General features: G+C 44.8%; 1 protein-coding gene and 1 non-coding gene across 2 annotated transcripts in view; both read left to right on the top strand.

The window, feature by feature from the left end:
- kpnb1 (karyopherin (importin) beta 1) overlaps positions 1–23,349 on the top strand; it is a 39,651-nt gene extending 16,302 nt beyond the window's left edge. The window contains exons 9-22 of the mRNA XM_085783286.1: positions 120–221; positions 3,891–4,115; positions 5,401–5,592; positions 7,092–7,222; positions 10,364–10,511; positions 11,529–11,600; positions 12,694–12,838; positions 13,852–13,934; positions 15,489–15,596; positions 15,879–16,022; positions 18,350–18,455; positions 19,497–19,611; positions 20,725–20,886; positions 22,570–23,349. Coding sequence (XP_085639412.1) covers positions 120–221; positions 3,891–4,115; positions 5,401–5,592; positions 7,092–7,222; positions 10,364–10,511; positions 11,529–11,600; positions 12,694–12,838; positions 13,852–13,934; positions 15,489–15,596; positions 15,879–16,022; positions 18,350–18,455; positions 19,497–19,611; positions 20,725–20,886; position 22,570 — 1,734 coding nt within the window. The 3' untranslated portion in view covers positions 22,571–23,349. The remainder of the gene's footprint in view (positions 1–119; positions 222–3,890; positions 4,116–5,400; positions 5,593–7,091; positions 7,223–10,363; positions 10,512–11,528; positions 11,601–12,693; positions 12,839–13,851; positions 13,935–15,488; positions 15,597–15,878; positions 16,023–18,349; positions 18,456–19,496; positions 19,612–20,724; positions 20,887–22,569) is intronic.
- Positions 18,591–18,731, top strand: LOC146982279 (small nucleolar RNA SNORA79). Its single transcript, XR_015036493.1, has one exon. It is a non-coding gene; the product is annotated as a small nucleolar RNA SNORA79 (small nucleolar RNA).
- Position 23,350: the final 1 nt, after the last annotated feature.

The raw sequence follows: 23,350 nt of genomic DNA, 5'->3' as shown, positions 1-23,350 counted from the left end.
TTTTAGTCTTGGTTTGTGGTTGTTTTAGTTTTAGTCTTGGTTTGTGTTAAGCCCCGCCCCCTTTCTGACGGCGCTGTCTCTCTCTCTCTTCTCTCTTCCTGTCTGTGGACCAATGACAGGCCTCGGAGCAGGGCCGGCCCCCGGAGCACACCAGTAAGTTCTACGCCAAAGGAGCGCTGCAGTACCTGGTCCCCATCCTCACCCAGACCCTCACCAAACAGGTAGCCCCTCCCCCCACCTCACACCTCGTCTGTGAATTTATAACATTTGTAGGAAGATGAAAGTGACATATTATTTATACCATACATGGGCATTTTACGGCCCGCGGGCCAGACCCGGCCCGCATGCCGTCTCAATCCGGCCCGCGAGCCGAAGTGCGAGCCGAACTGGTATTATGACCCGATTGCTTTTATTACGTTGATGCGCACTAATCAGCTGTCTGAAACAGTGACAGCCCTGTTAGAACAGGAGCCTGCACATCACAGACAGAAAGTAACAACGTAACCTCCTCCAGGTAGAAGACAGACGGCTGCTCAGTCTCTTTCTCTGTCGGACACCGGAGCTCCGACGGAGGAGAGAGAGGAGCCGCTCTGCTGCAGCTTTTCTCCACAGCGGAGTTTCTGACCACTGCGACCTGTCAGCGGTAGCCTAGACCGGGCCGGTGTTTCACAACCCTCCGTCAGCCGAATCATAACGGCTGACGGTTATAAAGCAACATCGCGGCACCTAATTATTATTTCCCCAACACTAAGGTTTAGCAAACTGTGATTAAAAGAGCATTTTATGAGATCGCTGGGTTTTCTGACGTGATCGACCATATGACTGATTGTAGCCACGTGCGTCTGAAGCCTCCATCCACCAATGGCTACGCTTGTAATCAAATCAGTCTTTTTCTTCATGTTGGTGCTGTTAGGCAGCAGCAAAGGAGTATTGTGTTTCTTCATAAATAAAAGGTTATCTACATACAAATAGAACAGTCTCACTGAATCAGAACTGAAAAGGATCTGAGTGCTTAATTATAATATTCAGGTGTCTGTGAACATTATTAATTGGTGCAGTCATTTATGGTCACTAAGTTTTGATAAAACAATCTGCCTTGAGTCCATATTTATATCATAATACAGCATGTTTCTTCAGTGATCTGTGATGGATAAAAGTTGAAAATGCGATTACATGGATTGTGGGCTGTCAGCCTATTGTAATGCAATCATTTCCACCAAATATATGTAGTTATATAGGCTAATATATAATTATATATAATTCAGCAATAAATATTTGATGTTTCAATTTGATTTCGAATCGTGTGGCCCTTCACTCAATTTATCGGAGTCAGTGTGGCCCTCTGGAAAAAATAATTGCCCACCCCTGATTTATACATATAGATCTGGAACAAAATAAGAGCAATTTCACAAATGTTTCTTAAAAGCGTCTCTACATGTATGACAGTCGTTCTTCTTTTCTTTTTTAAACACCAACACAAACGCAACTCTTTCTACTTAACCTCTTCCACTCTCACCCTATTTTGAAGCAAAAACGCGTAGCTTCTGAACCACTTTGACTACCATAAATTCCAGACTATTAAGCGCACCTGAATATAAGCCGCACCAGCTAAATTGGGAGAAGTTTCAGAGTCCTCCGTGGCTTCTCTGAGTTCCAGCGGGGCTCCGTGCAGCACTGCATGTCCATATGACGGTTGAGAACGGAGCTCACTTTTCTTCGTCCAAAAAGACACACCAAAAAACATCCAGATACCTCCATAGTGCTCGTCTATCTTTATCCTTAAAAGGTAAATGAAGGTATGAGTCTGTAAGCACATTATCAATGAACACCTGGTTCAAATTTGAAGAAGATAGCACAAAGTAACGACCGTTCTGCAGTGTGTTTTTAATGATAGGATCCCTTTGTTTTAGTGCAGGGAAGAATAAGTAGCGGCATCCAGACTAACTTGGTTTACGAGGAGCTCAGTGGCCCTGACTCAAAATTTTAGGAACGCAAACAGAAAATTGAGGGGCCCGTGGTCGAATTTGTGTTAGTTTTGGGTCCTTGATGTAAAAGGGTTTGAGAACCACCAAGTTTATCCACCTAAAATACCTCTATAGTGCTCGTGTATCTTTATGAGTCTGTAAGCACATTATCAATGAACACCTGGTTCAAATTTGAAGAAGATAGCACATAGTATGTAGCCTCGTAAACCCGCCTCTCCCGGAACTGCATTTCATTTCATTCTGAGGGAGAGTCTGGCCTCATCCCCGTTGTAAGCGTTTGGACTGAAACCCTCAGAAGGCCTTAGAGCCAATCAGCGTCACCGCTGTGATTGACACAGCACGTTGGCCAATCAGGGACCGACTGGTGCAAAGCCCCGTCACTACACCAACTTGCTGATTGGCTGAATGGGGTTGTCTGTCAACGCTACTACTCCCACCCAGCTCCCACCCACCCCAAACGCTTAGAGCGGGGTAGGGTTGGGCACCGAAAAACGGTTCCAAATAGGAACCGGTTCCTAACGTCCGGTTCCGGAATCGTTAAGAAGCCGTTTGCATTTCGATCCTTTTTATCGGTTCCTAAATGTCCGCACTAGTTTGTTTGTTTTACTCCGCTCACACTAGTTTGAAGTAATTTGACCCGCCCCGCACCACCGCATCTATTTTCACAACCATCCCCGATTCCCCGCTGCTATTAAATGTCATACAGCGGCTTTTTACTTTGAAAGGGCAGACAGAGGCGCTGTGTTGCCGGTAGCTTGTCAGTGTGGAGCTCGTGAGGAGTGGGAGAGTCACAGTGCAGCGAGTGCAGCAGCCGCGGCCGCCGCCTCCTCTCTCTCTCCCCGCTCTGCGAGAGGGAGAGAGCAGAGAGCAGACCCCCCGCTCTGCTCTCTCCTCTCAGTGAAACCAACCCCGCTCTGCTGATGCTCCCAGCCGCCGTCTCACCGGTTCCCTCACACCTCCGCCGGCTTTTCCCGTCAACATCAGCGCGCCCCTGATAACACACTCTGGACTTCATCATCAGTGTTTTTAATGACCCGCCCCACCGCGCCCCGCACCGCAAATAAAGTGAACATTTCTTGACCCGCACCGCGCGTCACTAGTGTACAGACCTCCTCAGCCTGAGAAGGCACACATGATTATCTTCTTAAACAAAAACTGTTTTTGATTTGTCATCATGACTGCTCCAGTGTTTGTTTTTATTTTGTTGCATATACATTCACCTGTTCTGCAGCTCTTTGTATGTTAGACTGCTTGCCAAGTTTCAGTTTTATAGTTACAGTTAGGGACCCTCCCTTTTAATTGAATACCATAGTTGGCAAAATCTATTTTTGGAGGCCTTTTGGAGGTCTTACAAGCTGTGTAAGATGTATGTTTGAAGTCCAAGCATGCATGCAAAAATGGCCTGTGTGAAGAGTTTGTCAAATAAAAAAATATCCTGTGAAATAAGTTGTGACCTGTTGACCTGCACCTCAAAGAATCGGAATCGAGAATCGTTTAGAACCGGAATCGATATAGAGAATCGGAATCGGAATCGGAATCGCTAAAATCTAAACGATGCCCAACCCTAGAGCGGGGATGAGGCCAGACTCTCCCTCAGAATGAAATGAAATGCAGTTCCGGGAGAGGCGGGTTTACGAGGCTACATAGTATGACCATTCTGCAGTGTGTTTTCATGATAAGATCCAGGCGGACATGAGTCAAAAAGGAAAAAATAGGCAAAAATAGACTTTCTGAATCCAATTCATTTCATTAATACCATGATTAATTGTGAAAACAAGTCATCGTGACATCATACAGGGAGCTGACTCCTCATGGGGCGTCTTGGTTTCTAAACTGTCTTTGTTGCCGTAGCACCGTTGTGTTTATGTCTCACCCCCTCCCTCCTCCCTCCCCTCCTCCCTCTAGGACGAGAACGACGACGACGACGACTGGAACCCCTGCAAGGCGGCGGGCGTGTGTCTGATGCTGCTGGCGACCTGCTGCGAGGACGACGTGGTTCCTCACGTGCTGCCGTTCATCAAGGAACACATCAAACACCCCGACTGGCGCTACCGCGACGCCTCCGTCATGGCCTTCGGCTCCATCCTGGAGGGGCCCGAGCTCAACCAGCTCAAACCGCTCGTCATCCAGGTGGGGGGGGGGGACCGGGGTTTCCTTGAAAACTAGAAACAGGTGATAATTAATCAATGTTGGGAGAATTAAGACCCTTAAACAGTGTTAAAGAAGTCCATTCACCACTTTATAAACTCTTACATTTTGAAGGTATTTTTTCTGAATTAGCTGTTACAGGGTTCCTTACGCACGTATGGAAAAGCATGGAATTTGATTTTATACATTTCCAGGTCTGGAAAAGTATGGAAAATTTTAATTATTGTAATATATTTATCTTAAAACTTATCTTGGTTTGGTCTTATCAGAAGTTATCTGGATTAATTATTTTGTATGCACTATTCTCCTGGAAATTATTTGGTTACATAATGACAAACACATTCAGAATAATGAAAACAAATGATTAATTGCATGAATTTTTTTTATATAATGCACAACTATTTACTCATATCACAAATAATTTGAATTTTTTACAGAAAAGTCTGGAAATTAGGGTCTGACAGGGTTCCTACACATTTGAATTTTCCAAATTCCAGACTTTTTCCAGAGTTTGGGTCCTAAAAAACATTGTAGAAGGTTTTTTTTTTTTGATAAACTTTGCCTTTGATTTATTATCCTAGACTATTTTGAATTCTGTTGTATCATAGTGGTCTATAGTCTTTATCACAAACTAAAACTGTTAAGTTTAAAGTGTCACTGATGTAAATGGTTACAGCTTGAAGTGGCGGTGAGGTGTTGAAAAATACTGAGAAGGTCTTGAAAAAGTCTAAAAGGGATAGTTCAACATTTAGTCAAATTGGCCCATTGCCATAATCGCTATAGTCATAACCTTACCTTTAATTGTCGGTGCAAGCTGTTTTTAGAGGTAAATGCAGAGACTGTTGATGAAAAACTGTCCCTGAAGGCAACGTGCATCAGCGGTTTTGCATGAATTTCCCTCTAAAACAACTCTGTGTGGTAACGTTGTGTTATTATCTCATAGCGTGGTGAATGTGCAGCTCACAACTTGTCCACCAGAGCGTTGTGGAGTTGTTGGATTGTGTATTTGATGAGTTTGATGATGAGTTTGAAACCAAGAAATCCCATAATGAGCCTCCGTAGCGTAGCTCTGAGCAGCTCACGGCTCTGCTCCGCCGTTCTAAAAACAGCTTGCACCGACAATTAAAGGTAACGAACCTACTGCTGCTATGATGACTATTGGGATTATGGCAATGGGCCAGTTTGACTAAATGTTGAACTATCCCTTTAAAAAGGTATTAGAATTAGCCACCGTGGTCTCGTGGTTGTAACGGCGCTGTCCCCCCAGGCGATGCCCACGCTGATCGAGCTGATGAAGGACCCCAGCGTGGTGGTGAGGGACACGACCGCCTGGACCGTCGGCCGCATCTGTGAGCTGCTGCCCGAGGCCGCCATCAACGAGGTCTACCTGGCGCCGCTGCTCCGCTGCCTGATCGAAGGGCTGGGGGCCGAGCCGCGCGTCGCCTCCAACGTCTGCTGGGTGAGAGCGGCGGCACAGCAGCATGACGACACATACATTAGTAGTTTAAAGCCTCTGGAAACCCAAATCCACAAAAGCTGTGTTGTGTGTAAATTGGCGATTAGCTTTTAGCATTTATTAGCTTTCCAGTGCGACCTGCCTTGTCTGTGTGTGTGTCTGTGTGTGTCTGTCAGCCCCTCCTGGCGCTCACACAGACCTGAGTGACGGTTAAAAGCTTTTTTTTCTGTGAGACTACTAGGGGTGGGTATTGCCAAGGACCTCACGATACGATACAATATTGCGATATCCAAATTTTGCGATATATTGCGATATTCTACGATATTCTACATAGTTCACTGAAATGTAAAGGGCATTATGCATCTTCTTAAAATCCGAGTTGTATGTACATCAGATGATAGTGATAATTCATGGGACAAACTGAGTCAAAACAATGTGTAATTCAAATTATCCATGCCATTTTATACAAGTGCAAGTTACAACAACATATTTCAATTGGATTTACGTCTGAAACATGATTTATTATTTGGAAAAAAAAATTGATATTTAAATATCAAATATCGATATCGTATCGCGGTATAAAGTATCGCGATATATTGCCATATCGATATTTTTGCCCACCCCTAGAGACTACGACCAAAGACGGTTATGACGCTCCAAAACGAAGCTGGTAGTCTAGTTAGCTGCTAAATAGCATCAATCAATCGATGCACGTCCTCCGGTGAGGACTTTTTTTTAATGGTCGCCATTGACGTGTTGCTATGACATTGTGTGAAGTGGGCGGGGCCAGAGAGGTGTCAATCAAGACGAGGGAGCTGTCAATCAGAGCGTTATCTGCCACGCCCACACTGTCCTGCCCAGTGGGCTCAATAGTGCCTCGATAGCAAAATGAGCTGTTTTTAAACCAGGTTTTCGTATAGTTATGAATAGTTATTGTCACTCAGACTTTCCAAAGGTTTTAAAAAGGGACATTACACATTAATAACATCAGCGGTAAAACAGATAGAAAAACACCAGAGTTCAATGCTGCTATTTCTCATCCGCTGTCCTGAGAGATAATGGAGATAAAAGACACAATATTGACTAACGGCAAAAAACAAAAACTCGACAAATTAAGTAAAACGCAGAACAGAGAGTAAAATAAACTGTCATGTAAAGAACTTCTGTTGTTACTGCAAAGTGTGTAAATGTTTCCCTTTTTCTTAGTCTGGATGCTGCTACTTGTTCTTCTCTGCACTAAGACAGACTAAGACAGACTCACTCTGTTCACTAGCAGCTCATCGACCCTTAACTCAAAGCTTTAGGAACGCAAACAGAAAACTGACACAAATCTACTTGTAAAGCAAATATTCACATTTCCTTTTCATTCATCGTCCTGTAGTAACGGATACCAGGTTCTCTGAGTCGTCCCCTTCACCTGTCACCATGGGAAGAAAAACTAAACAGCAGATTTACTGATTGTACATGAAAGATTAACTCAGTGTGTGTGTGTGTGTGTTCAGGCCTTCTCCTCTCTGGCTGAAGCCGCCTACGAGGCCACAGACGCTGCCGAGGACCAGGAGGAGCCGAGCACCTACTGCCTGTCGTCCTCCTTCGAGATCATCGTCCAGAAGCTGCTGGAGACCACAGACAGGTGGGTGAGACCAGTGGTTCTGAAAATGTTTTACATCAAGGACCCTAAACTGACACAGATTAGACCACAGACAGGTGAGTGAGACCAGTGGTTCTGAAAATGTTCAAAAATTAAAAGTTTTTAAAGAAAATTCTACAAAAAAGTGGTAAGATTTAAAAAAAAAAAAAGTTAAATTTTCTAGGAAAAGTGTTACATTTTCTCAAAGGTTTAAAAAAATTCTAGAAGAAACTGGTAAAATTTTCAAAAGAAAAGTCTAGAAAATCTGGTGAATTTTTTTTTTAAAGTGGTAAAAATTTCTTTAAAAAGAAAGTTTAAAAATTCTAGAAGAAACTGGTAAAACATTTTTTGAAAAAGTGGTTAAAGTTTTAGTGTAGCGACGTTTCTTCACCTCAGATGTTTGAATGAAAGAGTCAAAACTACTGATCAGGTCAAACGAGGTCAGATGAAACGGTTGAAACCTCTGAACGACTCATTCAGAGAGGAAACGGTCTCCATGGAAACACACCTGAGAAGAGTTTAGACTCATTTTATTCTGAAGGCGACTCAGTCAGTTACTGAATCCTCTGCTCTCTGGTGGTTCTGGTTCTGTCCCGGTCTAGATGGATGGATAGATAGATGGATAGATAGATAGATAGATGGATGGATAGATAGATAGATAGATAGATGGATAGATGGATAGATGGATAGATAGATAGATAGATAGATGGATGGATGGATGGATGGATGGATGGATGGATGGATGGATAGATAGATAGATAGATAGATAGATAGATAGATAGATAGATAGATAGATAGATAGATAGATAGATAGATAGATAGATAGATAGATAGATAGATAGATAGATAGATAGATAGATGGATGGATGGATGGATGGATGGATGGATGGATGGATGGATAGATAGATAGATAGATAGAACTTTATTAATCCCGAAGGAAATTATTAGGCCAGGCCGCTCCAGAGGAAAAGTTAGGGAAAAATAAATAGAATACAAAGAGGAAAATATATGAAGAGTTCATTTGCAAAAGCAGATAAGTCCGTTTTTAAAAAATTCTAGAATCTTTATTTTTTATTTACATAAGGTGATATCTATGGTGATATCAGTCAAACCAAAGTTGAGTGACTGTCAGATGTAACAAAACAGACATATCTAAAAATATGCCGCGCGCACCTGTAAAGCCGGGTTTCCACCGAATCAACATCTCTTTTTTTTTTTCATGACAACTTCATGTCATGATGTATTTTTGCTATTCAAACAAACTACCACAGGTCATATTTCTCTTAGTTTGATAACCTGGGCCTTCTTCAGGAGACTTTTGGTTAAAGGATCATAGGGCAGGATTAATGAGAACGGCCAGTGACGCGACGGCCGCTGCGCGTAACTACAGCAACCAGGGAAGCCACCGGCACGGGAGCGCGCACAGACTTTTCACTGTTTACTTTACTCTTTACATTCTTTCCTATCTAGGGACGGAGGGGAGGTATGTTACTGTAGGTTCTAGCTCTCACAGACAGACAGACAGACAGACAGACACACACACACACACACACACACACACACACACACACACACACACACACACACACCTTCACTGTGCTGCAGCAGGAGGCTGCTTGTCTGTTCCTCTGAGCTCCTCATGGATCTGTATGGGCTCCTACTCCTACAGGCCGGTACTGAGAATTAACGCGCCGGGTCCTGGTGTCGGACCGCATCTGTCAGGGTCCGCGGTCCCATGAAAACCAATAAACACCGGACATATTCATGATTTCATAAAAAAAAAAAACGGACGCGTCGCGGACACGCCGGCCAGGACGTGAAAAGTGGACGTGTCCGGGCAAAAGAGGACGTTTGTCCACCTGCCTGATAACGTTATTAAAGTTATAACGTCGGCTTTTAACCGCTAGCTGCGGCTAACGGCTAATAATAAGACAGTAGTGAAGAGGGAGAGGGTGTGTAAGTTAGTGACCTGCCTGCTGCTGTGAGCGTGTGTGAAGGGAGGGGGAGAGAGAGTGGGGGGGGGGGGGGTTAACAGGGCTTTCAGTTGTGCTGGGTCGTTTGCCGGTAGTAACAGTAATTTGGATCCACCGCGGTAGAGCGATTGATATAACAGGGAGTGTCGCCACTCTGTTACTGTATCAGTCGCTCTGCCGCGGTTGCCCTCTTCATGTCTCCGTTCCATTGATCCATTCGAAGGCAGTCGTGGACGCGCTGACGTCAGGTCCGCTGGCCAGCGCGCGAAATTCACCCCCTGAATTGCAGCGCATTTTGCAGCACAGACCCCGTTCAGGGCAATGGAGAGATACGCGGATGGGCTCGTTCTTTTTGGTTTTGAACGCTTCCTCACCCATTATTATTTAAAAAACGTAAAACGCATGGGTATTTTCTGGTATTTTCTCACAAATCCAGCCCTATGATCCTTTAAGTAACCGCACAGACAGCTCCTACACAGGATCGTTCTGCCGTCTCGTCGTTGTCGGTGTCGCTGCCGTCATCGCCGTTACCCCTCCTCCCACTCGCACCAGCGGACGGCCGCGGAGAGGAGGGGGAGTTTATGCACGTTTATGTTACAGCGCAGTAGAGGATATGTCCTGTTAAACTTACTGTATGCGCTACAATAACATCATCATAAGCCCGACGGACTGACACACACTTTTTAGTTTTTTTTTCTTTTCCACCAGCACTGAGCGCGACGTCCGACACGAGAATCAAACCCGCTAATTAAAAAAAAAAAAAAACAGCGACCACTGATCTGTCCTGAGTCTGTTGTCATTCTGTCACCTGAGTTCAATGATTCTGTGGAAAAACAGGCTGTGGTCTGTCATCGAGGTACAGAGGGGGTGCAAAGAGTAGATACTGAGCAAGATAGTTATCTGTAGTTTACCTTAGTAGCTACTCGCGAGGTGCAGTGCAGGACTCTGCTGTGGAGGCATGTGGCGGTGGTGGATTAGCGACAATTTTAAAAAAAGAAAGAAAGAAATTTGAAGCAGCGGCGGCTAGGATTTAGCTGTGGCGGTGCGCCACTGCTAAATGAATGTAGAGGAAACACTGAGATTTATTGAAAACAACACTATGCAAAGAATAATTACAAAGCCTCAGCTCATGTGGTCTGATGTGGTTCTGTTCTGTTCTGTCCCGGTCCAGGCCCGACGGGCACCAGAACAACCTGCGCTCGGCGGCCTACGAGGCTCTGATGGAGATCGTGAAGAACAGCGCCAAGGACTGTTACCCGGCGGTGCAGAAGACCACGCTGGTCATCATGGAGCGGCTGCAGCAGGTCCTGCAGATGGAGGTGAGGGCTGAGGGGGCGGGGCCAGGTGGATGAGGGGGGCGGGGCTAGTGGGGATGTGGGGGCGGGGCTAGTGGGGATAAGGGGGCGGGGCCTGAGTCAGTATGCGTGAACTAGAGCACTGTAAAAGAGAGTAAGGACACCTCCATTGATTCCCGTGGTAAGGGTTTAAGGGTTTAAAGGAGTCATCACCCAGAAATCGCATTTTTCCTTGTTAGAACATGTATACTGGTGTTGGACCTCAGTGGAAACTTGCCTGAAAACCTGGGGTTTGAAAGTGGCTGAGTTTTTTCGTTTGGGCTCTTTGTTTAAGCCAGAGCAGCTCATGAGGCTGCACACCACAACATTACGAGATTTTGATTCTGCGCCTACGGTGACGTCACCGTGGCGACTGCTTTCATAAACACACCTCTCTTCCACCACCCCGACTTCTGCCGCGCCGCCATTACGGGTTGTTTTATTTTCCACTGTAGCGCTGTTATTTCGTCACTTTATTAAGTTTTAATAATTTTTCATGCGAGAAAGTAAGGGTTTAGATCCCCAATGTGCGGTTAGTTTATCCAAATGACGGCTGTTTAGAAGTTAGCTCCGCGTAGGGAGAAGTGAGGTGCAGCCAGCTGCAGCCAGCACCAGAGGAGCGGAGGAGGAGTGACTCCTCAACCCGCCTGCAGCGCTCGTTTAGTGTAATTTGTTTTTGTTTATTACAAAATGTAGATTGAAACATTAATGTAGAAAACTGTTTTTTTTTGTGTGTTTTTTTACTGACTTATGTGTTAATGTTTATCTGTAAAGGATCCTCAATGATGCTATTAACGTGGGTGATCTATAAATGTCCTTAAATTATTGAAAACACCACACTGCTCATTCACCAACAATGCAGAGATGTCACTTCTTTTGCAAAACCCATATTCCTCCACCAGGAGGCGCTGCCATTGGACCAATGCTGTCACTACTCTCTTTGCTCTAGTGTGAATCTAGTGTGACTCTAACCTGTGTGTGTGTGTGTTTGTGTGTGTCCAGTCCCACATCCAGAGCACCTCGGACCGAATCCAGTTCAACGACCTGCAGTCTCTGCTGTGCGCCACGCTGCAGGTGAGGCCTTCTATACTGAGATTACTGAGACTACTGCACTAAGGAAATTATTTTCTAACTTTGTCTCTAGTTTAAAATTGTTATTTATATATGAATGAATGTTTTATTTTCGTGTCATACAACCAGTGTGGCCCATCCCATATGAGATTACAAGACACAATAACAAATACAAAAACAAAAAGCCTAGACAGTTCCTCCTGTTGGTGATACCTGCCACACAGGTGTGACACATAAATAAACACTTTAAGATTACTTTCAGTACTCAACTATATATCGCTCTTTGTCTCGTTGCCCAAGTCTTTTCAAGAAATAAAGAAAATGCAAAAATATTGAAATGAAAAAGAAGTTTTAGCTTCTCAGCATCGTCCAACCACACAAATTTGTTATTTTGATCTACTTTACTAAACAATTTTAAGTCCGTAGATGGAAACACACACGATTCGAATTTCTTATAATGCGCATTTCCCAGTAATTCGAATCACTTTGGATGGAAACATGGCTAGTGAAAGGACAGTAGGACACTAAATGAATTTCATTCTCCACCTCTTGGATGTCACATAAACTACAAACTCTATCGTCTTCTGCTGTGCCGACGTATCAGCCTGTCTCCATATGAAGACCATATATATTTACTCAGTTTTTTTAGCATAGTTTTTTACTCGAGTGCGTACTGTAACCAGGCATGTGTTTGTTACCGCGGGCCAGTTTAAAAACATCATAGACATAAATATGCACGCTTTTGAATGCAACTGCTTCAAAAATAATCCTAAAAACTGTTGATAATGCGTGATCGTGTTGCTGTTTGATGTATCTTTATGATTACTGCAATTGTTATGTGATTGTTGTTTTGATTTGATGTGCTCTCGACGTCATTGGAAATGAGGGTTTACCCTCAATGGCTTTCCAGATCTAAATAAAGGTTAAAGAAAGAAAAAATGTGACTAATAAAGAATGCTGAATGCTGAATGCTGCCGGTGTGTTGTGTAATGAATGCTGAATGCTGCCGGTGTGTTGTGTAATGAATGCTGAATGCTGCCGGTGTGTTGTGTAATGAATGCTGAATGCTGCCGGTGTGTTGTGTTGTGTGTTTCAGAACGTGCTGCGGAAGGTGCAGCACCAGGACGCGCTGCAGATCTCTGACGTTGTCATGGCTTCGCTGCTGCGCATGTTCCAGAGCACGGCCGGGTCGGGAGGCGTTCAGGAGGACGCTCTGATGGCCGTGTCCACGCTGGTGGAAGGTACACACACTATATATACACTATATATACTATAATATATACACTAAACACACTCTGATGGCCGTGTCCACGCTGGTGGAAGGTAGAGACACTATATATACACTCATGTCCTCCCTTTCTTTCTCTATTTCACTTCCTCCCTCACCCCCTCTTTCTTTCTTTCTTTCTTTCTTTCTTTCACTTCCTCCCTCTCTCCCCCTCTATCTCTCTCCCTTTCTTTCTTTCTCTTCCCCCTCTTTCTTTCTTTCTTTCTTTCACTTCCTCCCTCTCTCCCCCCTCTATCTCTCCCTTTCTTTCTTTCTCTTCCTCCCTCTCTCCCCCTCTATCTCTCTCCCTTTCTTTCTTTCTCTTCCTTTCTTTCTTTTTCTATTTCACTTCCTCCCTCTCCCCCTCTATCTCTTTCTTTCTTTCTCTTCCTCCCTCTCTCCCCCTCTATCTCTCTCCCTTTCTTTCTTTCTCTTCCCCCTCTTTCTTTCTTTCTTTCTTTCTTTCTCTCTCCCTTTCTTTCTCTTCCCCCTCTTTCTTTCTTTCTCTCTCTCTCCCTCCCTTTCTTTCTCTTCCCCCCTCTTTCTTTCTTTCTTTCTCTCTCCCTCCCTTTCTTTCTCTTCCCCCCTCTTTCTTTCTTTCTCTCTCTCTCCCTCCCTTTCTTTCTCTTCCCCCCTCTTTCTTTCTTTCTCTCTCTCCCTCCCTTTCTTTCTCTTCCCCCCTCTTTCTTTCTTTCTCTCTCTCCCTCCCTTTCTTTCTCTTCCCCCCTCTTTCTTTCTTTCTCTCTCTCCCTCCCTTTCTTTCTCTTCCCCCCTCTTTCTTTCTTTCTCTCTCTCCCTCCCTTTCTTTCTCTTCCCCCCTCTTTCTTTCTTTCTCTCTCTCCCTCCCTTTCTTTCTCTTCCCCCCTCTTTCTTTATTTCTTCCGCCCGTTCTTTCTTTCTCTTTCTCTCTTTCTCTTCCTCCTTCCTTCCTCTCTCCTCCCTCCACATGGTGGTGCTGTTGTCATGGTGACTGTTGTTGTGTTGCAGTGCTGGGCAGCGACTTCCAGAAGTACATGGAAGCCTTCAAGCCGTTCCTGGCCATCGGCCTGAAGAACTACGCTGAGTACCAGGTAGGACTTGGTTCTGGTTCTGGTTCTGGTTCTGGTTCTGGTTCTGGTTCTGGTTCTGGTTCTGGTCCTGGTTCTGGTTCTGGTTCTGGTTCTGGTCCTGGTTCTGGTCCTGGTTCTGGTTCTGGTTCTGGTTCTGGTCCTGGTTCTGGTTCTGGTTCTGGTTCTGGTCTACCTGTCAGCAGGAGGTCAGAGTTTCTGCTACATGCCTTTTTAAACTAAACTACTGCGGCCGCTGCTTCAGCATCGGGGCCGAAGCACAACGATAATCTACGAGTTGCTATGACTCCGCTCCTTCTCCTCTACAGTTACAGCTCCACTCGCCTCGGTTCAGGCCGGTCTTCATAGTTCCTCCTCAGCGGGTGAGGGGTTGTCATTAGGGCTGACCCAAAAAGAAATCGAAGTTTCATTCGTTGCCATGGTAATCAATCATGAAGTCCGTGAACGATTTTTTTTTATTACATTAAAATGAGTAGGCGACTTGGCATCATGGAAACCTGCCTGATGTTGGAGATATGCAGTGTTTGTTTGCCATCACTTCCGCTATGATCGCATATGTGACCCGATCCATCAAAATGAGTCACAGTGACCCAAATTTCAAAGTTGAGATTTTGGTATCAATGGAAAGATTAGAAAATAAGCTTTAAAATGACCTAGTCAAAGTCCTACATTTGATGGTTTTCTAGATGTGGCCATTTGAATTACGATCTCCTACTCTCTTATTCTGTTCTAAAACCTGAGAAAACTGCAGTTAAAGTTTTTGCCAGTGACTCTGGCATCTGTTCCTGTACCACGTGATTACACGCTCCCTATACGGCCCCTTGTTGTCATAGATGCAACATTCAATGACCCTCGGAAAGCAGAGAATCTCACAATTCAGATGCTTTTTACAGCTCGTCTCTATCATAAACGGTTCAGAAGTTGTCATGTTTTGTTGACATTTTGTAAAACATGTGCAAGCGTGTACGTTCGGTTTAGCATCGATGCTACGTTCGGTTTAGCATCGATGCTACTTGGTTTAGCATCTGTTTCTGTACCCGTCCCTTCTCGTCATAGAGGCACCATTCAATGACCGTCGGAAAGCGGAGAATCCCGCGATTCAGATGCAGTTTACAGCTCGTCTCTATCATGAACGGTTCAGAAGATATTTCATGTTTTGCACCGATGCAACACTCATCTTCAGAGGGTTTAAGTTGCAGGTCGACTTTAATCATCATGTTCGTGCCTTTTCTCAATTATCTGGACTGTGAAACTTTGGGAGATTGTTTTTGAATGTCATTGCTTTGAAATTAGGGTAAAACATTTTTTTTGATTTTCTATGGGTTTTCCATGTTATCAGCTGATTATCTAAAAATAGAACGTTGCGACTTCCGACTCATTTTGATGGAACGGGTCACATATATCATTCCGCTATGATATACATCACATGACACCTGGAGCAGCTGCTGTTAGACCAGAACCTGCACCAGGAGGATGAATGAGGACCGGAGGATGAGGAGGATGATGTTGGTTGTGGTGACGATGATGGTGATGATGACGGTGTTGATGATGTCACAGGTGTGTCTGGCGGCCGTGGGTCTGGTGTGTGACCTGTGCAGAGCTCTGATGTCCAACATCCTGCCTTACTGTGACGAGATCATGCAGCTGCTGCTGGAGAACCTGGGGGTGAGGGACACACACACAGAGAGAGTGTGTGTGTGTGTGTGAGACAGAGTGTGTGTCTGTGTGTGTGTGTGAGATAAAGAGTGTGTTAGTGAGTGTGAAAGCAGCCATGTTTATCTGAAGCCTCCACTTCCTGTTTGTCTTATTCTGAGCCTGTTCCTGTGTGTGTTGCTGCTTAATGAACTCTGTGTCTGTGTGTGTGTCTGTGTGTGTGTGTGTCTGTCTGTGTGTGTGTGTGTGTGTCTGTCTGTGTGTGTCTCTGTGTGTCTGTGTGTGCGTGTGCAGAACGAGAACGTGCACCGGTCGGTGAAGCCTCAGATCCTGTCGGCGTTCGGCGACATCGCTCTGGCCATCGGAGGAGAGTTCAAGAAATACCTGGACATCGTCCTGGACACGCTGCAGCAGGCGTCTCAGGCCCAGGTCGACAAGGTACACACACTGCTACACAACACAGTACTACACACTGCTACACAATACTACACACACTGCTACACAACACAACACACAGTACTACACAATACAACACACTGCTACACAACACAGTACAACACAGTACTACACAACACAGTACAATACAACACACTACAACACACACACAGCTGTGCTCCCTGCTGAGGGTCGATTCGATTCTACGATGCATCAAAATTCTACTGCACACAACACGGCAAATTTTTCATCAGTCATGAGATATTGAACAACAGATTTTATCGGCTGCTATGTGTGTATTATCACTCTCCTGTATCTTTGACACAAATGTCATTAAATTAAATTGAACGGTACAGGGTATTGGATATGGCATTTTCAAACCTGAAAAAGAAAACATAAATCACTGCTTTTCTAGGGCTGCCCCCAAATAGTCGACCACACTGGTCGACCAAAATTTCATTGGTCAATTGGTGCAGGAAAAAACAAACATCTGGAGCCGTGTCTTGTCAAAATGAACTCAAAACCAATATGCGAGTTTGATGCGAAGGACTCCGTGCACATGTGGCTCAGTCAGGGTCAACAGACTAATGGCGCATTTCCACTAGCACGGCTCGGCTCGATACGGCTCGGCTCGATACGGCTCGGCTCGGCTCGATACGGCTCGGCTCGGCTCGGCTCGATACGGCTCGGCTCGGCTCGATACGGCTCGGCTCGGCTCGATACGGCTCGGCTCGATACGGCTCGGCTCGGCTCGATACGGCTCGGCTCGGCTCGGCTCGATACGGCTCGGCTCGGTTTGGTTGTGTTTCCATTACAACTGAGTATCACTAGTGCCGCCGTGACGTCATTTACACGGCGCCGAGCAACGCTCTAAACTCTGTAAATATATAACTTTAGCAACATTTGAAACATTTTCAGGCGAGAAAGTAGTCGTTTAGATCCCCAACGTGTTGAAAACCTGACTAAATACCAGCTGTTTACAATTTTGTTTCAACGAAGTCGGCGTTACTAAAGCTAGCCGTAGTGAGCAACGCACTTCCGGTTATTTTCACAAAATAAAACACCTGTTGCCTTTTATCATAAGGAAAGCCATTACGATAGAACTGGTGCTTTTACTTTGTAAACAGGAAGTGAACCTACCCTCACTGTAGCTAGCTTTAAACCGCCGTTTTGACTGCTCTCGTCCCGTTAACGGCATTTAACCGTTCAATATGCCTTACCGGAGAGTCTACCAGCTCTGAGATCGGCCTGGTTCATTGTAAAACATTTATTTATTGATGTAAATGTGGTGTTTTCTGTGCGTTCAGACCCCAAGGCAGTGATGCTCTTCTTTCTAACCACAAACACACTGCTGCTACAGCCACAATTGTTAGATTTCATCAATGAGACCAACATTTAAGAGTTTAACCAGCCGGTGGTAAACCTCTAAAAGCCATCGGGTAAGTTAATTAGCGGTCTGTTCTCCTTGGGGTGACGGTGGTAGGCTGGCCGGCGGAGCACGTCAGGAGCCGGGCTGCTGCCTCTGTGATGTCGCGGTCGCTGCTCGGACCTGGAGCTTCACTTCTCCCAAAAACATCGGGGCAAACTTCTAAACAGCCGTCGTTTGGATAAACTAACCGCACATGGGGATCTAAACAGTTACTTTCTCGCATGAAAAAATATTAAAACTTAATAAAGTCACGTAATAACAGAGCCAGTCTCAATATTAGAAATTCTCTGGTAATAACAGGCTTCAGGCTTCAGCAGGGACATTTCCGTTGTCGGTCGTCGCTTCCAGTGACGACACTCATCGGCCAATCAGTGGAAGGCAGTCGGCTGACGTCACGTTTTAGTAACGCTTCGGCTCGCTTGGAACCAGGGCTGAGGTGATACCAAAAGTACCTGGTTGCAGGTACTACGTGCTAGTGGAAACACGCAAATAGCGCGCCGAGCCGTACCGAGCCGAGCTAGTGGAAATGCGCCAAAAGAGGCCAAATTACAAGGGGCCTACACAGGCACCTTATCCCCCAAGGGAGGGGGTTCTAGGATGAGTTTACCACAAGTGGTGTGCCTAAACATTAACTTTATATTTTTTATTAAACTGTTTCACAATAAAATGTGAATTTAAAACATTATAGTTTCTGCATGTATCAAAGTATTTATCAGTAATACAGTGAAAATTAGAGGAAATGTGAAAATTTACTTTGCAAGTCGATTTTGATGTGCGCCCCTAGATTTCCTGCTTGCGCTCCCATACTTTTAAGTTAGGGGCCACTGTGCTCCTAGTGAAAAAAGTTAGTCTTAAGCCCTGCTCTAGTGGCCACACACCGACCGACCTGTGTGTGTTTCAGACGGACTACGACATGGTGGACTACCTGAACGAGCTGAGGGAGGGATGTCTGGAGGCCTACACCGGCATCATCCAGGGCCTGAAGGGAGACCAGGAGAACGTGCACCGTAAGACACACACACTCTGTCATACACACACTGTATCTCACACACACACACACTCTGTCTCTCACACTCACACTCACACACACACACACACACACACACACACACACCCCCTCCCTCTCTGTGTGTCATGTGACGTGACGTCGGTTCCTCCTCCTGGCTTCAGTCCGACCAGGACGATTTTACGACGTCGCAGATAAAACTCGGGTCCTTTTCACCCGGGAAGCTTCAGGCTGTTGCCACGACAACGGCTTCCTGGTTTTGCGGGACCCAACAGATTAACAATGTGTATATATATATATGTGTATACAGCGGGGAAAATAAGTATTGAACACGTCAACATTTTTCTCAGAAAATATATTTCTAATAGAGCTATTGACATCCATGCACGCACACCATGCAAGACATGGAGGCCATGGCGGTTGAGTGCATTACTTATTGTTTTCTCTGAAACAACTGTACCTGCTGATCCCAGGTCTGTCTGAAGCTCTCCACCAGTGTCCTGGACTGTTAGGGAACCTTTCTGATTATTGTTTTGACTCTTCTGTCTGAAATCTTTGGTTGCGTAGGTCTTTAGACAGCTCTTAGACAGCTCTTTGCTATTACCCATCATGCAATGCTTCTTGTCTGACTCCTTGGTGGTGAGAAACCTTTTTAAAAGGCATCAATCAGGACTAAACCAGCAGATATTACTTTGCACTGATAGGAGACAGGATGACAAACTCCAGCTGCTTTCTTGTCTTTCCATACCTTTTTGCCCCTCCTTTTCTTCATGTGTTCAATACTTATTCCCTGTGTCATTTCACTTTATTACACATAACTTAATTTATGGACATTAATGTTCTGATTTCTTTGTATGTGTGCATTACTTGGGTTGATGCCGACATCTGGTGAAAATTTCATGTCAATAGCTCTATTAGAAATATATTTTCTGAGAAAAATGTTGACGTGTTCAATACTTATTTTCCCCGCTGTATGTGTATGGAGGATGATGATGATAATAATGAAGATGATGATGATGATGAAGCTCCTCTTCCTCCTCAGCGGACGTGATGCTGGTGCAGCCGCGGGTGGAGTTCATCCTCTCCTTCATCCACCACATAGCGGAGGACGAGGACCACTCTGACGGCGTGGTGGCCAACGCTGCTGGACTCATCGGGTCAGTCACACTCTGTCTGTCACTGTCTCTTTTAGCCGTTTCACTCTGGCAGCGCTCCGGCACCGTGCTGGTTCTGGTTCCCCAACGCAACTTTGAACCGGCCAACGCGTTTAACACTAGAACCGCCAAGGGGTCATTTTTACCCCCCTGGTGTTTTTAAATATGTGTAACTCTGTTAAAACAAAACCTGCACTTCTCTCAGTTCATGACTTTTCCTAAAATGGGTTCATTAATCATCTAGTGAATTTTGAAGTCTGTGGGATAAAAAAAAATAAAAATATGACCATTTATACCTAGAACCGCAATAGAAAACAGCTGTTTAGTGCCGTGATCAACATTCACGCCGCTGTCCGGTTGCTTAGCAACGGCTATAACACGCCGTTTGACAAGCAGCCTACCTATCCTGCTGACCATGCCTGAAGAGAAGAGGAGGAAATGCGGTGTTAAAACGCACTAAAAACACATCATCAGTGGGCGAGTCACTTAAGAAGACGAGCAGGAAACCGTAACCATGTTATACACAGGAGCTTAGTAAAATAAAACTTAAAGGACAATTCCAGGCGAATTCACCTCAGGCTGTATGTTCCTATCATTCAGGTCTAACAGAAGGAATCAGAAGGTTTTCAGTTTAATTCTCCTGTTGTGCGGTACTTGTGTCTGTCCCCGCGTCGCCACGGCAACGATGAATGGGAGCGGATTGAAGTTCTGCTGCTTAGGCTGTTTCCATCCCTCAAAGCCACAGACAGCGTCAGATGAAGTAAATAAACTTCTGGGTGCATGTTTGAGTCTCCAACAAGCCGACATGTTTGTAAAACTAGATCTAATTCAAAGTCTGGCGGAGTCGAGACCCAAGTTGACGCTCGGTGTGTTCAGGTGCAAAACTTCTCGGCGCATGTTTGAGTCGCCATCTGACGCTGTCTGTGGAAGAAAATGTACACTTGAAGCTAGTCAAGAAACAAATCTTGTTCCAGTTAGTTTTGTGTTTGACTTGAACGATGCAGCTACGACCTGTCGCCTGTTTCTGCACCTTCAATGAAATAATGTTGTGGGTTTTTTATTGATTAATAATGATAATGATGAACTGACGTGTTGTGTGTGTTGTGTTGCGTTCAGGGACCTGTGCACGGCGTTCGGTAAAGACGTGATGAAGCTGGTGGAGATCCGCCCGCTCATCAACGACCTGCTGACGGAGGGCCGGCGCTCCAAGACCACCAAGACCAAGACCCTGGCCACGTGGGCCACCAAGGAGCTGCGCAAGCTGAAGAGCCAGGCCTGGTCAGACTCACACACACACACACTCTCTCTGAATGAACTTTATCGACAGTGGGTCGTACGGACAAACAGCTGCTCCACTGTTACACATACCAGAAAAAACACCAAACCTTCCACTTTGATCTCTTTCTATATCCTGAAGGTTTTTACAGAGGGGATTGTTGATATATCATTCACAGCCTCATTTATACAACATTTTATTACTACAAACATGGAGACATTAGATGTTTTAGGGCTGGTGACAGTGTTTTCTCATTTATTGACATATTAGTCAGAAGTTTTTACAAAGTAGTTTTATCAATTGTTCAGATTTCTGTTCTGAAAATATATGCAAATGAGTGCATATTTAATTAGATATTACCTAATTTACATATTTAAACATAAAATTAGACAAAACTTGTAATACAAAAACTATAAATCTTAATTTAAGTGATAAACTTGGGAAGTTTCATGGTGAAATCTGTTAGTTTAAAGGGATAGTTCAACATTTTTGTCAAATTAATCCATTGCCATAACCCCTATAGTCATAGCAGTAGGTTCGTTACCTTTAATTGCACATTCACCACACTATGAGATAATAACACAACGTTACCACACAGAGTTGTTTTAGAGGTAAATACAGAGACTGTTGATGAAAAACTGTCCCTGAAGGCAACGTGCATCAGTGGTTTTGCATGAATTTCCCTCTAAAACAACTCTGTGTGGTAACGTTGTGTTATTATCTCATAGCGTGGTGAATGTGCAGCTCACAACTTGTCCACCAGAGCGTTGTGGAGTTGTTGGATTGTGTATTTGATGAGTTTGATGAGTTTGAAACCAAAGAAATCCCATAATGAGCCTCCATAGCGTAGCTCTGAGCAGCTCACGGCTCTGCTCCGCCGTTCTAAAAATAGCTTGCACCGACAATTAAAGGTAACGAACCTACTGCTATGATTATAGGGATAGTTCAACATTTTGTCAAATTGGCCCATTGCCGTAATCCCCATTAGTCTACTTGCCAGCCCATAGGGCCCCATTGTGAACCCGGAAATGTTGAGTACCCCAAAGTTTTATGTTAGAAATATATAGTATGGGTCCCCAGTATTCAGAAACTGCCGGATGCTAACTTATATATATTGGGCAATTAGCATAACTGACATAATTAGCATAAATTAGCATAATTGCCTATATGGGCAATATTTCAACAAAAGTGACTTGGCTGATCTGGGCAATATTGGAGTGGTTTTAGGGGTTATTGATGATGCTGAATCCATTTCTGACATTTTCAAAATTCAAAATGGCTGTCTAAACCGGAAGGGACCAGATTTAAACCGCCAGTGGGCCGATTTTTATGGATTTCAAAACTAAACTTCCGGTATAACCCCTAAAACCACACTAATATTGCCCAGATCAGCCAAGTCAATTTTGTTTAAATATTGCCCATATAGGCAATTATGCTAATTTATGCTAATTGTGTCAGTTATGCTAATTGCCCAATATATATAAGTTAGCATCCGGCAGTTTCTGAATACTGGGGACCCATACTATCCCATACTATATTTCTAACATAAAACTTTGGGGTACTCAACATTTCTGGGTACTCATTGTTGGCAAGTAGACTATATAATGTTTCACCTGTTCACACTTACTATAAATCTAAATTTATATTATATTTAAATAAATGTTGTGTAAAACGTTGTGTTTCAGAGCGCTGCCGGTCGGGGAAAAGAGAGCGAGCTGAGAGATCGACACCAGTGAACAATGAGGACACAAACTGCCCCATGGAACCAACTCTTCTGTCTTTGTGTCGGTCGAAGACGAAGTCGAGTGTGTGAGAGAGAGAGAGAGAGAGACGTGTGAGCGAGTGAGCGAGTGAGCGAGCGAGAGACGATGACATCACACCACCCTCTGACCCAGCAGGCGACCATGACGACCCCCCCCCTCCCCCCGCCCCCCCTCCCCTCTCTGAACGGCCTGTGGACTTGGACTTTGACACTTCCCCTTCCTTCCTCTTCCCTTTTCAAAATAAAACCAAACTCACCTTTAAGCCCCTCCCCCTCCCACAATGCACCTCTCTCGCTGTAGCCGGGCTCTCCTATCTATGACATCACGATGACGTCACACCGACCTGCCGCCGCCACCGCCGCCGCCCGCTGCCCCCCCCCGACCCCCTCCGCTGCAGCCGCCGGGGGGGAGGGAAGGAGGGAAACAAACATGGATTTACAAAAAAAAACCCGACGAGAAACTTTAAAAAAGACTTTTGAGTGGATCAGAACCGACGGAACTTTGTGACTTTGTGGAAAGAAAAAAGAGAAAAAAAAACAAAAAAAAAAAACTTCACGTTTCTGTTGCTCTTCTTCTTCTTCTTCTTCTTTTTTCTCCTCCGAGCACTAAACTGACGGAGCGCCAACGTCCCCGATGGACGGACGGACGGACGGATGGATGGACGCCGCGTCCCCTCGCTCCAACAACAACGACGACGACGAAT

This window comes from Trachurus japonicus, chromosome 8 (genome assembly GCF_045865225.1).
Source record: "Trachurus japonicus isolate A0001 chromosome 8, Traja_1.0".
NCBI classification, from domain to species: domain Eukaryota; kingdom Metazoa; phylum Chordata; class Actinopteri; order Carangiformes; family Carangidae; genus Trachurus; species Trachurus japonicus.
This window is presented reverse-complemented; position numbering and strand designations above follow the sequence as displayed.